This window comes from Macrobrachium nipponense, chromosome 4 (genome assembly GCF_015104395.2).
Source record: "Macrobrachium nipponense isolate FS-2020 chromosome 4, ASM1510439v2, whole genome shotgun sequence".
Lineage (NCBI taxonomy): Eukaryota > Metazoa > Arthropoda > Malacostraca > Decapoda > Palaemonidae > Macrobrachium > Macrobrachium nipponense.
Window position 1 is genome coordinate 87,299,519 of NC_061100.1, and position 14,815 is coordinate 87,314,333.

The 14,815-nt window shown below is 38.2% G+C and overlaps 1 protein-coding gene across 1 annotated transcript in view; it reads right to left on the reverse strand.

The window, feature by feature from the left end:
• The window catches only part of LOC135211432 (GPI ethanolamine phosphate transferase 2-like), a 468,113-nt gene that overhangs the window by 38,623 nt on the left and 414,675 nt on the right, over positions 1-14,815 (reverse strand). Inside the window, exon 12 of the mRNA XM_064244742.1 lies at positions 8,066-8,238. Coding sequence (XP_064100812.1) covers positions 8,066-8,238 — 173 coding nt within the window. The remainder of the gene's footprint in view (positions 1-8,065; positions 8,239-14,815) is intronic.

Below are 14,815 nucleotides of genomic sequence, written 5' to 3' on the forward strand. Positions count from 1 at the left end.
CCTCTACCTCCAAGGCTCAATCACAGCCCATCTACGTGATTTCCCCCCAGCCTCAACCTTCCACCTCTTACGCTGTCTCCCCAGCCTTCAACCAAGTGTTCGTGAAGGCCAGGCCTTTCAGCAGTACGACCGCTCGGGTAGGGAGGCAGAGGTAAGGGATCCTTTCGTCAGAAAGGATCAGGAAGGTCTCTTAACAGGGGAAAACACTTCCGGGGAGGCCGCGGCGGAGGTTACTCAACCCAGCAGCAATGAGAACTTGAAGGTAGGAGGGAGGCTGTTTCTCTTCCGGCACCGGTGGGGATTCAGCAAGTGGGCACAAAGTATTGTGTCGAAAGGCCTGGGTTGGAGTTGGATTAGCGAATCCGCCTCCACCCAGACCTTTCCTTCAACTTCCATCAAAAGGAAATTGACGGAGTATGCGGAGGACCTCCTTCAGAAAGGAGCAATAGCGAGAGTCAACAGATTAAAATTTCAAGGGCGCTTATTCAGCGTTCCAAAGAAAGGCTCACAAAAAAGAAGGGTAATCTTAGACTTATCCCGTTTAAAACTTGGCCATTCGCTGCGACAAGTTCAAAATGCTCACCATCTCGCAGGTGCGGACCTTACTTCCCTGTGGGGCCGTCACCACCTCTATCGATCTTACAGACGCATACTATCATATCCCTATTGCAAGACACTTTCGCCCTTATCTGGGCTTCAAGATAGGAGATCAGCATTCTCCTTCAAGGTAGTTCCCTTTTCAGTGTGAACGTGGCACCCAGGGTGTTCATGAAGTTGGCGGAAGTAGTCGTCCAACAACTGAGGTCTCAGGGGATAATGGTAGTAGCGTATCTCGACGATTGGTTGATTTGGGCTCCAACAAACAGTCGAGGAATGTCACAAGCCACACTGAAAGTAATCCAGTTCCTAGAGTATCTAGGGTTCAAGATAAACAGGACAAAATCAAGACTCACTCCGGAGTCCAACTTTCAGTGGCTGGGCATTCAATGGAATCTATCCTCCCATACTCTGTCGATTCCATCAGCCAAGAGAAAGGAAATAGCGAAGTCAGTAAAGCAATTTCTAGATCACAAATTTGCTTCAAGGAGAAGCCAGGAAAGAATCCTGGGTTCCCTCCTCCAATTTGCCTCAGTGACAAACATCTTGATGAAAGCCAAACTGAAAGACCTAACCAGAATCTGGCGCTCACGAGCAAATGTCAGATCCAGGGACAAGTTGTCATCAGGTCCCACAGATTTCTTACGGAATCGTCCTCTAACGCCCTTGGTGCAAAGTGAAGAACCTGTCAATATCAGTAACCCCTTCAGTTTCCTCCTCCGGGGATTACCATCCACACAGACGCTTCATTAAGCGGCTGGGGAGGATATTCTCAGTTCAAGAAGGTTCAAGGAACCTGTCACCCCAGTTTCCGCCGGCTTCACATAAACGTACTAGAAGCGATGGCATTGTTCTTGACTCTGAAAAGGTTACGTCCGCCAAAGAAACTCCCACATAAAGCTAGTTCTGGACAGCGCAGTGGTAGTCCATTGCGTAAACAGGGGAGGCTCCAAGTCACGACATCTGAATCATGTCATGGTAGCCATCTTCTCCCTGGCGGACAAGTTCAGGTGGCACCTCTCCTCCACCCATATAGCTGGAGTGAGAAACGTCATAGCAGATGCTCTATCCCGCTCAGTTCCTCTGGGAGTCGGAATGGTCACTGGACAACAGTTCGTTCCAATGGATTCTCCGGAGGGTTCCAGGTCTACAAGTAGATCTATTCGCATCTCAAGCGAACCACAAACTCCCATGTTATGTGGCCCCCAACCTGGACCCTCTGGCCTATGCCACGGACGCCCTGTTCCATAGATTGGAAACAACTGGGAGAAGATTTATGTCTTTCCTCCAGTGAATCTTCTCCTGAAGGTACTGAACAAACTCAGAACGTTCAAGGGTCAAGTAGCTCTAGTAGCCCCAGACTGGCCGAAGAGCAATTGGTACCCTCTGATTCTGGAACTGGGGTTCTTCGTCCTCTTCGAATTCCCAATCCAGGCTCTCCCAGTCAGTACAAACGAAGACTGTGTTCGCTTCCTCAGGAATTCTCAAACCCTAACTTTATGGACTTCATGAAGTTCGCAGCTAAAAAAGATGCAGATATTGATCCACGAAATATTCTTTTCTTGGAATCTGATAAAAGAGATTCAACTTTGAGACAGTATGATGCTGCAGTCAAAAAGTTGGCAACCTTCCTGAGAGAATCAAGATATTAGAATCATGACAATCAATTCAGCTATATCCTTTTTCAGATCTTTATTTGAAAAAGGCTTAGCAGCTAGCACTATTACGACAAACAAGTCAGCCTTGAAGAAGATTTTTCAACTCGGGGTTCAACATAGACTTGACAGACTTTACTTCTCGTCTATTCCCAGGCTTGTGCTAGACTTAGACCTTCAGTGAGGCTATACGTCAGTATCGTGGTTCTTGAATGATGTTCTAAAGCTGGCTTCAGAAACAGACAATACGACATGTTCATTTATAATGCTCTTAAGAAAAACTCTATTTTTATTAAGCTTGGCTTCAGGAGCTAGAATTTCAGAACTGTCGGCGTTATCCAGAGATCCAAATCATATAGAATTTCTTCCCACAGGGGAAGTTCTACTTTCTCCGGAACGTAGTTTTTTAGCAAAGAATGAGGATCCTTTGATGAGGTGGGAACCGTGGAAGGTTATACCCCTTCCACAAGATGTTTCTCTTTGTCAGTATCGACCTTACGAGCCTTTCTGTCCAGGACATCCTCATCTCGTCGGGTCCTCTCTTTAAGAGAGAAAAAGGTGGTACTTTATCTATTAAAGGTATTAGGCAACAGATCCTGTACTTTATTAAGTAAGCCAACCCTGATTCCTTCCCTAAAGCTCATGATGTCAGGGCAGTTGCCACCTCAATTAACTATTTCCAACACATGAATTTTGATGACTTAAAAAAGTATACTGGATGGAAATCGCCGACAGTATTTAAGCGTCATTACTTAAAGTCCTTGGAAGCTCTGAAATTTTCAGCAGTTGCGGCGGGTAACATAGTTTCCCCGACTCTGCTTAATCTTAAGTTGAAGATCCAGTTCTCCTTTCTACCTATCTCATTCAACAGTTTGTGTTTGCCTACCATGTTCATCTACGTCTACCTTGAGTCTTAGCTGCTCTTGTGATGCTACAGTGGGTGTCCCTTATTTTTTTGCTAGGGTCACCCACAATTGTTTGTATATTCTGATCTCTATGATGTAGTCCCCTTATTTTTATGCTAGGGTGACACATCTACATTTGCAATGGTTACGGGTTTTGTATACTAAGTCATATACATTTGTTTATTATATTATTTTCTAAGTTTGTTCAAATTCAATTATTATTATAATTGCTTTATTTACTTTGTACACATTACTATACACAAAATTTGTTAAGATCAACATATATTCCATGTAAGCCCTGTACATATATGTTTAACCTTAAGTTAATTTTAAGGAATATTTTCTAACTTGTATATTGTGTATATGTATATTTCTTTGGCAATTATATTTCTTATTTTATTTTAAGTTTTATTGAGACCTTATTTTTATTTATTTATTTTCTTTACAATCTTGTGCTAATTCTCTGGTACGATTTCGCGCAGCGACACGAACTGAGCCCAGAAAAGGGATTTTGACGTAAGGAAAAACTCATTTCTGGGCGATTGGTTCGTGTCGCCCAGCGAAATCCCACCCTACCCATCCCTGCGCTCAAGATTGTCTGCTAACTTCAGGATGGCCACCAGAGGCGCAGCAGTCGGCAGCTGGGCATGGAGTAGTTAGTAGTTGCTGCCCACCTTCTGTGGGTCGCTCCCCTCTTGTGGGGGTTTTGTAGTAGGAGATTTCTATTGGTAAGTGGTTCGTGGTAGTGGTCTCACTCGCCCTAGTGTTCATACCGACACCCTCGTTTGGGAGGGTTGAGCGAGTCAGTAGTAACTGACCTTTTCTTTATTTTATTTATTCTCTGGTATGTGTTAGTGCATTTACCTTAGAAATAATGGATTAAAGGATATTTCGCTGGGCGACACGAACCAATCGCCCAGAAATAGATTTTTCCTTACGTCAAAATCCCTTTTCTATGTATGATTTATGAACTGTTTGGCAAAAATGGCACTGGCTGGCTGGGGGATGGAGGGAGGAGATACGGGAACCCTTTGAGCAAACCGAATTGGTTGCAGTATGCAAAGGTCTTTGACCTGTTTTCACCCGATGTACACACGTTGCCAGATCTCGCAGATTCCTTGCTTTTTCATCTCCAATTTTTAAACGGATCCAGCTAGGCGCTAGAAAATTATCCTATTGTTAAGACCTCCAGTTTGTAGCAATGAAAAATACAAATTGTCTTAAAAAATTTGTCATTTTTTTGTATGAAAAATAAATGATTTTCTTATTTTCAAATACTAATATTAATGTAAACAGCAATAACATAAATTCATTAAAGAAAATACTATAAAGAATTAGTAAGATTTTAATTTATAAATTAAAAAATTATGTAAGAATAAGGAAAATCCATTCTACCCCACATCTTTCTTTTTAGATCCAGTTACTAAGCTGAGGTCCAGAGCTGTCAAATTTGTCAAGTATTGTGAGGGGAGCGAGTGGCCGTGTTGCCGATTAAGTTTGTAATTTATTTCTCTCTCTCTCTCTCTCTCTCTCTCTCTCTCTCTCTCTCTCTCTCTCTCTTCTCTCTCTCTCTTATGGTACATATGTATATGTTTATTAATATTTTCAAATATTAATAATAATAATATAATCATAATTACAAAATTAATGAGATAATATTTTAAAGAAATAGAATAATCTTTCTATTTCACTCTTTTAAATAAGGATAACTCACTCTCTTGCCCCACAAGATCCTTATGTCATAGTGGTAACTCTCTCCCTCTGTTTTGGCTGGAAGTGTTAGAAGTGTATGTACTATATCTTTAAAGGTACTACTACATTTTATGATAAAATAATTTACAGTACTAATTTTCAAATAATAGTATTAAGTTTAATGGGATTAAACAATAACAATAAAATTCTCTCTCTCTCTCTCTCTCTCTCTCTCTCTCTCTCTCTCTCTCTCTCTCTCTCTCTCTCTCTCTCTCTCTCTCTCTCTCTCTCTCTCTCTCATTTATGTTAATTTGTTTTGTAGGATGATAAATAAATGATTTACCTAATAACTGATTTTCAAATATTAATAAGACCATTAAAAAAAATAGCGATTCCCAGTTTTCGAGAAAGGAGGACGGAGGAGTAAATGACAGTTTGATATAAATAAAGGTATAAGCCACGACGGAAAGATAAACAACAGAGTTTCCGCAAGATCTTTCGACTCAGCGTCCTTTACTTAACAGACAAACTGACTTACATGAGAAATTGAGAGTACAGGAAAGTTCATACAAGTGACAGATAGGGATTATAAGGACATTAGTACCTAGAATCCAACACCCGGAGAATGAGTAACCTTTCCAAACAAGCATAAAAATGGGTACAATTTAAGAACAAAAAGATTAAGTCCAACTGCTCAGACACAGGGACAAGACAATTAAAGGATTATACAGGGCAGCAGCTGACCACATTCAGATCTTTGGTAAACAAAAACATTCACAAAGCATATTGAACATACATATACAAAGAAAATATCTCTAAGGCAACTAATTTGTATTTAAGTCTGTAATTATATCTCTAAGGTCATTCTTAAACATGTTACAAATACAGGGGTCTAAATGAAACAGGACACGACTAATATTAAAATTATAATGGGAAGTAAGTTGTATTATGGCAGATTTGTAAAGATTTCGTGACAAGACTTCTTTTGATCTTGCAATTACTGAATTACCAATCCAATTTATCCAGTGGTTGTTTTCACTTAAATGAATGAATATTCCATTAGATGTTTGCCCAGTTTTTACAGAATATTTATGCTGTTTTAATCTTATTTCTAAGCCCTTGCTCGACTGTCCAAGATAAAAGGAAGGGCAGTCCATACATGGAATTTTATATAATATGTTGTTGCTTTCCCTTCAGCCATTTTTTATTAACATTCCTTTTAGTGTGTTGTTATAAGAAAAAACAAGGTTGACCTTAAAGGCTTTTAACAATGATTTAAAAGTTTCAAATCCGTTAAAGTAAGGCAAACTGAGAATGTTCTTAGAATTTTCTTTCTCCGTGTTACTTACCCTATAAAACTTTTTTGGGCTTTATTATAGCAAATATCTAATTTATGTGAAGGATAACATAAATCTTTCCCTATTTTTCTTATGTATTCAATTTCTTGATTCAAATATTGGGGACTGACAATGCGCAACGCTTGTTAAAACATAGAAGAAAAAATTTATATTTTGATGTTAAGATGGTGGCCTGAATAGAAATGAACATAAGTTAAGTTGTTGGTAGGTTTCCTATAAATACTGAATTTACATTGAAATGTTTCTCTATGTATAAAAACATCTAAGAAAGGGAGGCAATTGTCTTAAATTGTACCCATGTTTATGCTTGTTTGGAAAGGTTACCCATTCTCCAGGTGTGTTGGATTCTAGGTACTGATCTCTTTCTAATCCCTATCTGGCACATACAACCTTTCCTGTACCCTCAATTTCTCACATAAGTCAGTTTGTCTGCTAGGTAAAGGACGTTGAGTTGAAAGATCTTGCAGAAACTCTGTTGTTTATCTTTCCTTCGTGGCTTATACCTTTATTTATGGATTTATCATGTTCCAAACTTTCGTGATTCAGTTATACACAATTTGATGTACATATTGACAGAGGGGAAAGAGTTGTAAGGAGTTATTCTCTTTCTCTCTCTCTCTCTTCATTATTATTCTCTTAATGGTCAGATATCTGATGTTGCTGATTCAATGCTCTCTCTCTCTCTCTCTCTCTCTCTCTCTCTCTCTCTCTCTCTCTCTCTCTCTCTCTCTCTCTCTCTCTCTCTCTCTCTCTGTGTGTTATTGGTTGAACATATATATTTTCAATGGTAAAATGTTTAAGATGACTTTGAAATTATATTACTACAGTAATATAATCTCAAAGATTAATACAGTAATAGGATTGTAGTTTAAGGTATATTTGAAGTTTGATGTTATTTAAGTTATACGTACGTACATTTGGTATTTGAACTTTCCAGAAAGGCAGTTATAAGTGTTTTTAGATAGGGTTTTATGTCTTCACAGGTTTTAACTATTCGTGGGGGATACACTACAAAACCAAGTGTGTTGGGCCTATTCAGGTATAATAATCGATCAGATGGTACTGGTGAATGTCACTGGTACGTACTTGGTACTATATGATAATTTCTTTTACAGTAACAGTAATAATAATAATACAGCTAATAATAATAATAATAACAACAACACTAAGCAAATAATACAGTATGTACAGTGTTATTATGTAATAGGTTAAGTGGTACTGACCATGTATGTAGCATGTATGGTAAAATTGGTGTGCAGCAGTGAGCATCAGGGATAACATTAGCATATGGGAGGCCTCACTTTCATATAGTATGTACTATATGCCCTGGAGGGGGGGGGGGGTGATTTGTTGAGCCATCTTTTTGGGAAAAATATGGTAAATAAACAAAAAATAATGAGGAAAGAGCATGCAAAAATAAAAATGGATGAAATAGGTTATGTAAGATTGAATTTTTCAAATACTGAGGAAAAATTACACCCATTAAGCTTGTCTTAGGTTGGAACATTGTGAAACACTAAAAGGAAAGTCAATAAAAAAAATAAACATACGTATATGTGATAAGATCTGGAAATCAAATAAATAACTGCCTAAGAATGTAGGATTATACTTTAGTCTAGTACAATCTGGATATAAATTGGTATCACTAAAAGATTTCGTAAATATGAGGATACAGCTTTAAGAAGAGTATTAATAGTCATATAGTGGGATAGAGTTAGAAATGATACTATAAGGGCAACTGCTGAAGTTCTATATGTACAACCAATGAGAAAATAGTTGGTGATAGTGTCAACCCACAGGAGAAAAACTGGTGATAGTGTCGCCAGTAGAGTTGCAGGGAATGATGAAATGCTCTTACCTTTCCTTCTGGCCATCCTTTGAGATGATATGAGTTAAGTAGCTAAGGTAAGTTAGGAAACTTCCACCAAACGTCTGAGTTGCAATAAGAATACCATGGAGTACCGGATGGTAAGAAGTAACTCCAACAAACCCAGCACTTATGTCGATTGTAGTTAAGCTATTGCTATTTCCCTGAATTAAAAAATTTATTTAAATTAGTAATAACAATATACAGTGACACTTCCAAATTCAATTTATATACATCTATCAGAAATACTTGAGCATTCTTTCATTACAAAACGTAATATTCTTATACAATAGTTCACTTCCCTTTATAACAACACAATACAATTAAATTCCTGAAATTCTGTACAGTATACAACTTAAAATAACATTAGAATAAATGTTAAAAACCATGTAGGCTTATAAGACGTGTTTCAGAGAAACACAAGCTTACATTAAAGAGACTGCAAAACTTCATCTTCAAAGTCACATGCGTACTATAGTAAAGTACTCCCTTGTCAGTGGAGATTGTCACATTCCTGGAGTTGCGGGACTTACGGATTCGTGGGTTTCTCTCTGGACCATATCTACCCATTATTCACGAGAAATTTTCCTATTCATGGTATTTTTCTATGAAAAATATCCAGAAATTCCTAGTTTTTTTAATTGATTTCATCATAAAATGCACTTTTTGTGATAAAACTATTAAAAAAGACCAGATATAAAAATTTTCAGTGGGTTTTTCTTGAATTTTACCTCTCAAAATATGCCGTTTTCAGTGTTTTCATAGGAGTTCCAACTATTTGCGGATTCTAAATATTCACAGGGGTGTCTGGTATACAAAAATTCCCCTTGGAAAGTAATTTCATTTAAAAATTATCTGTTGTATGCCTAATTACAAAAAATGATGGAGAAATAACACAGAACCCAAGATCACCAAGTATTCTCAGCTATGGATTAAGTGCAACTACAGTATTAACAATTTCCATGTATGGCTGTATAAACGAGTGCAAAATATAATTGGATATTAAATTATTTATTTAATATAAACCCATATCTTAGACCCATTGATTTGTCATGATGTGCCCCCTGACATAAAACACATCTAAAGGCATGTCCAGACGAGCTGCCCTGATCGGCGGGCATGCATGTCATGGGGCTCATATCCCGGGTAAACCAGCAAAATGACTGTGCCTGTGCTAAGCAAAATCACCAGTCAGTGCCAAGTGATCTCGGGCAAATATTGGAGGTATGACACTGACAGACTTACGTTATCATAGGGGACCCATAAAATGAAAAACAAAACGACTTGTTTTATCATAGATCTTTTCAACTTGAACATGACTTGGCATTTAGGATACAAGCAAATAAAGAAAATGCAATGGATTAGGTAACAGGATATTACATAAATAAACAAATTAATGTAAGCAAATTCCTTATCAATTATCAATTTGAATATATAAATACAGAATATATATACATAATGTAAAACTGAATCACAGAAATTTGAAACATGATGAATATATAATTAAAAGCAAAAGCAATGAAGGAAAGTGGAACAATGGAGCCCCTGTAGCAGTAAACCATTGTTTCACTCTCCTTCATGACTTTTGCCTTTATTTATACATACAAACACACACAGGTATATTATAAATACATAACTCATACATGCATATGCATTCATGACACCAAATATCTTAACTAATGTTATAGTCCCCATAGTAAAATCAAAATTGCGACTGAATGACTAACATTTGTTGGTAGATCTTCTAAGAATCCTAGACGTAATTTCTACTAACCAAGCAAGAAAGAAAGAATTAAAGACTTAACAAAAACATTCCGATTTAATTCGGCTTTGAGTCAGCCATATATTTTCTTAAAGATTGTTTGCCCAAATGTCTACTGTCATTATGAAACAAAAAAAAGAGAAGAAACTGTTCCTTTGGGAGTTTTGCTTCATATGAATTACAGTCTCTCTCTCTCTCTCTCTCTCTCTCTCTCTCTCTCTCTCTCTCTCTCTCTCTCTCTCTCTCGTGGAACGTTTTAGTAACTTTTACTTCATATCTATTTGATTTCCAGTCTCTCTCACTCTCTCTCTCTCTCAAACCGTTTTAGTAGTAGTTGTTACTTAATTTCTGTTCGAATTCCAGTCTCTCTCTCTCTGTTGCTATTTTTGGTAGTTGCTGTTGAGTAATCAAAGGAGTTACCCTCCCTGGTGTACACCACCGCCCCAAGGTAATCAGACTACTATCAAAGAAATATCTTTTAGCTGGGTATTATGCCATAATGATAATACTATGACAAGTGACAGAGTATAATGGACTCAACAGACAAGAAGGCATTTTATCTTGTCTTCAGCAAAAGCTGTGCCCAGTTTCCTATGTCAAAACCTGTAGAAGTGACTATTGTGCAAGCGCATCAGCCATCTTGTTTTATGTTCAGGCCAGCCAAAAGACCAAAAATCATTACTCTATTGGCCAACGCAAGATGTACCTTTACCCAAAGCTCATGGTTTTTTGTCAGGGAAGTGGGGGGTTTTGAGGACTCAACAGCAGCTACCAAAAATAGGTTTTTCCTATGTCAAAACCTGTTTTTTGATAGTATAGTTGTTTCGTCCACAAAGGAGCATTACAAAGAAATTGACTGGTGACGAAAAACTTAAGCTCACAAATTTTCATCCCAAATATCTCAAAGTTTTAAGATTAAATAATTTCAGGTCCAATGCCAAGCCACTAGTTTCAGTAAAAAAGATAATGAAAACACATAGGATATACTTTTAGCATAAAGTTCTATGGTGACACCTAAGTATGCTGGGTATGGTTGCGACCCTTACGCACCTTACCCAGCAATAGTTAACATACCCACCCGTTAGGGAGACCCCTGGTTTTCTGTCGTGGCACCTATGGGGTCAGGACTAACCATACCACCCTCTGATACACAGTGCATTCAAATTTGTTCCAGCTCATGGCAGTAGTGTTTTAATACTAACTCTGATGACCACCAAGTACATTCAGAAACTTCTTCAAATGATACATTTCTGAAAAAGGCCAATGATGTACTTACTTTCCTAATATCATGTGATCTAGGAAAGGAATGTGGGTTAGCCTTTTTAATGAGGGACACCAAAATTATTCGTAGCCCTTGTAGAGATAGTGGTTTGTTCATGCTAGGATGTAGGAAAATTGGACCTTCTGAAACATTTTCTGTGACCTCTAGGTAATCCTTAAGTGCTTGAACTGGGCATAATGTTTTGTCTGCTAAACTGAGTTGTCTTATAAGTAGGAGATTTCCTCTTTAAAGGATTCTCATTCTTGGCCAGGAATGATGGCCCAGGGGATAACAATAACTGGTTATCGGCAGTTTGTGTGATATATCGTCCCCGTCTAAGAGAGCCCAATTCACTAATACATGCTCCTGATGTTAATGCTACCAGAAGATTGCTTTTTGAAGCATGCATGTGGTGGTTACATTAGGTCCGTTGAATTGAGGAGTACATAAAAGTTTGAGTGTCTTATTCAGGGACCAAGTAATTGGAAGTCTTTCAGGAGCAGGCCTCTGTAAAGAAAAAGACTGCAGAAGGGAAGTGACAACTTCTATGTTGACTCAGGTGGCTCACTATGTACCACCAGCCTTATGCCCTTCCCATTTAAAGTCATAAACCTTGTGAAAACACATTTTCAAAATTATGTAGTAACCAGAGAGCGTAAACCATTGGCAGAACTAAAACTATTTGCTTCGGTTATCCTGGTTTCAGAAAACTCCACCAAAGAATGGGTAGTCATATTGGGAAGCGACTTGTTGGAGTTTTCCAGTACCTCCATTCGCGCGTTTATGCGCCAGTCCAAAAATTCATAGAGAGCTTCCCATAATGTTCTCATAAGGCTTTTAGCCACAACAGGAAAAATCATCCTAGATTCTTCTGGAAGGAAGCCTTTTTGTGGCTACTTCTAACAGTGAGGAAGTGGTTAAGACACAAAGGAGGTGGGTCCTAACACAAAACTCTGATGCTGATGTACCTTCTGAAATCCTTCTCATTGGAGTACCAAATTGCTGAGTTGCAATATCTAGGGGGAGCTTTTTCTCATCAAGGGGAAGTTGCAGTGTTGCCCATTCTTCGGTGGAGTTTTCTGAAACCGGGATAACCGAAGCAAATGGTTTTAGTTCTGCCCATGATTCACGCTTTCTGGTTACTACATAATTTTGAAAATGTGTTTTCACAAGGTTTATGACTTTAAATGTGAAGGGCATAAGGCTGGTGGTACATGGTAGGCCACCTAATTCTTGTTCATAATTGCACTATAAATTCCTGTCCCATTTACCTGGTGAAGAGTTTCATCTACAGCTCTTAATGCCAAACTGCCAGCTAAAAGAATAGTTTCCTTTTGAGGCTTCTCCACGTCTGGCACAGTTGGTAACAGGTGCCATTCAGTGTTAGGAAAGGCTGCCCTGTCCCTAAATTCAACATGTACTACTTCTATCATGGTTTTTCTCTCATTAATATGATACTTACCATCCTGAGAGAAAATACACATTGAGGCATCTCACCATGGGTACATCAGAGTAGGATTTCAGAATCTCTGCTAGATTTTGGTCGTAAGACTCACTGGAACTGGCCATTTTGTTGGTTCCAGTTGGGTTTGCACTCTTAACTCTTGTTTGGGCAGATTTGGTTTCAATTCTCCCCATTCTACTGCAAGATGCTGGAGGTTTACATTTTGATGTATTATTCAGTATGTCCATTATCTGTTGCCTTTCAGCAGCACAAGCATCTTTGATGTCAATCATTATTTCCTTATGGAAGTAATCTAATACCGCAAATGTGTATCCCTTTTGGGGGAGTTTCCGAAACCTGATTGTATATCTACAGCTGAGCTGCAGCTGTCTGTTCCCCAGGGGGAAAAAGTCCTGGGTGAATTGCTATAACCCTCTGAATTTGCTGTTATTTCCATTGGGTTCAGGTGGATACTTATATCCCTTTTGGGGGAAGGACCCTGATTGGCTTCTGAAAGCTGCATGGGAGATTGACTTTCTTCTACAATGTTTTTCCCATGGCTGCTTGACATCTGTATCCCTGGTCCTTCTGGGTTCAACAAGGTTCTTTTGGTATCAATGTCTACTTCAAAGTCTTTGAACACTTCACCTCTAGGTGAGGATTCCTCTAATTCCTCCTCAGGATGTACCTGGGGTGTAGTGGTAACCGACGTTATTGGGTTTTGGTCCGAATATGGAACGTCAGAGAAGAGTTTAAATATATGCTGCTGGAGTTTTGCCGAATAGATATAATCTTCCCCTTCCTCACCTTTGCTAAACCCTAGGACCCATCGAGACAGTCTAAAGCGAGCGGTTTCATCTATAAAGCTTGCTGCCAAGAGCACGCAACAATTCTCGCACATATCAGGTGACCAAACAAATTTGCCCTGATCATTGAAGGGACTATGCCTATGGCAGGTGGTATGGGCAGTGCCCACTGGCAAATATTCCACCGAGCAACCAGCTACAGCACACTTTAATTGAAGGTCATTTCTCAAGATGGCCCTGTAGTGAAAAAACCAAGTTGTTATTAGAAAAATTTTATTTTAGTATAAATTAATTTTAATACTTGGATACCGTAAATATTAACGAGTAGTAGATATCATTTAAGTCAGTTTGACTACAAATGCACATTTCTGATACTAGTCCATGGGGTTAAACTCAACCCCCAACAACAATTGTTAAATTTCAATTATCAACTCAATTACTTTTAGAGAATTGTAATTTTCATATAAATACTTGACGCAGAGTTATTACCTAGATCTCCCTAAATCTGTGTTAACTCCAACCTTTTGAGGTTTAAATTACCTTTGAAGCCTTGTTTATTTTTATATTACTTAAACTTAGTCCTCATGTATTGGTTATGTTTAGGTTTTAATTTTAATTACAACAACACCCAATACTATTCAAGTTAGTTTATGAGTAACTATATACTAACCTAAGCAAGTTTTCCATAAGACTAGGGTTAGTATCCTTGGTATAATCTATTCCTACTTTTTTTACTTATTACCAACAAGAATTTATTGTGTAGCCTAATCGCTTAGTTAGGCTACATAACCAAGTTACTATTTACTAAGTCATGTAATTTTTGAAATTGTTAATAAAGTGGTTTATGAACCCATACAACCATACATATATAGGGCTGTTGCCTTGTATAATAAGGCGCCCTATGAGGTAATGTTAGACTTGCGATAATCTTACACTAAGTCGGTTGGTATTGCACTTCCATATTCATTGGAGTGTCTTGGGGTTTGTAGATCACTTACGAAGTCGGTATTATCTTCTTTGGTTATGACGATGATGTGTTAAACTCATGATGATTCGGCAATGATGTGAGGTTCTAGTAGAAAAAATACTTATATTCTCTGAGATTACATGGTGAAGATCAGGTAGGATTGTACAGGTCTTCTAATGATGATGGCTTGATCGCTTCTGCCAATGATGATGGCTAATTCTGTTCTGTTCTGTCTACCATCTCGGTTACAAGTCAATTAGGAAGCAGACAGTAGCTCGAACATATGAACATACATACAAAATGAGACACCGCTGCCACCAATATTAGGGCTGTTGCCTTGTATAATAAGGCGCCCTATGAGGTAATGTTAGACTTGTGATAATCTTACGCTAAGTCGGTTGGTATTGCACTTCCATATTCATTGGAGTGTCTTGGGGTTTGTAGATCACTTACGAAGTCGGTATTATCTTCTTTGGTTATGACGACGATGTGTTAAACTCA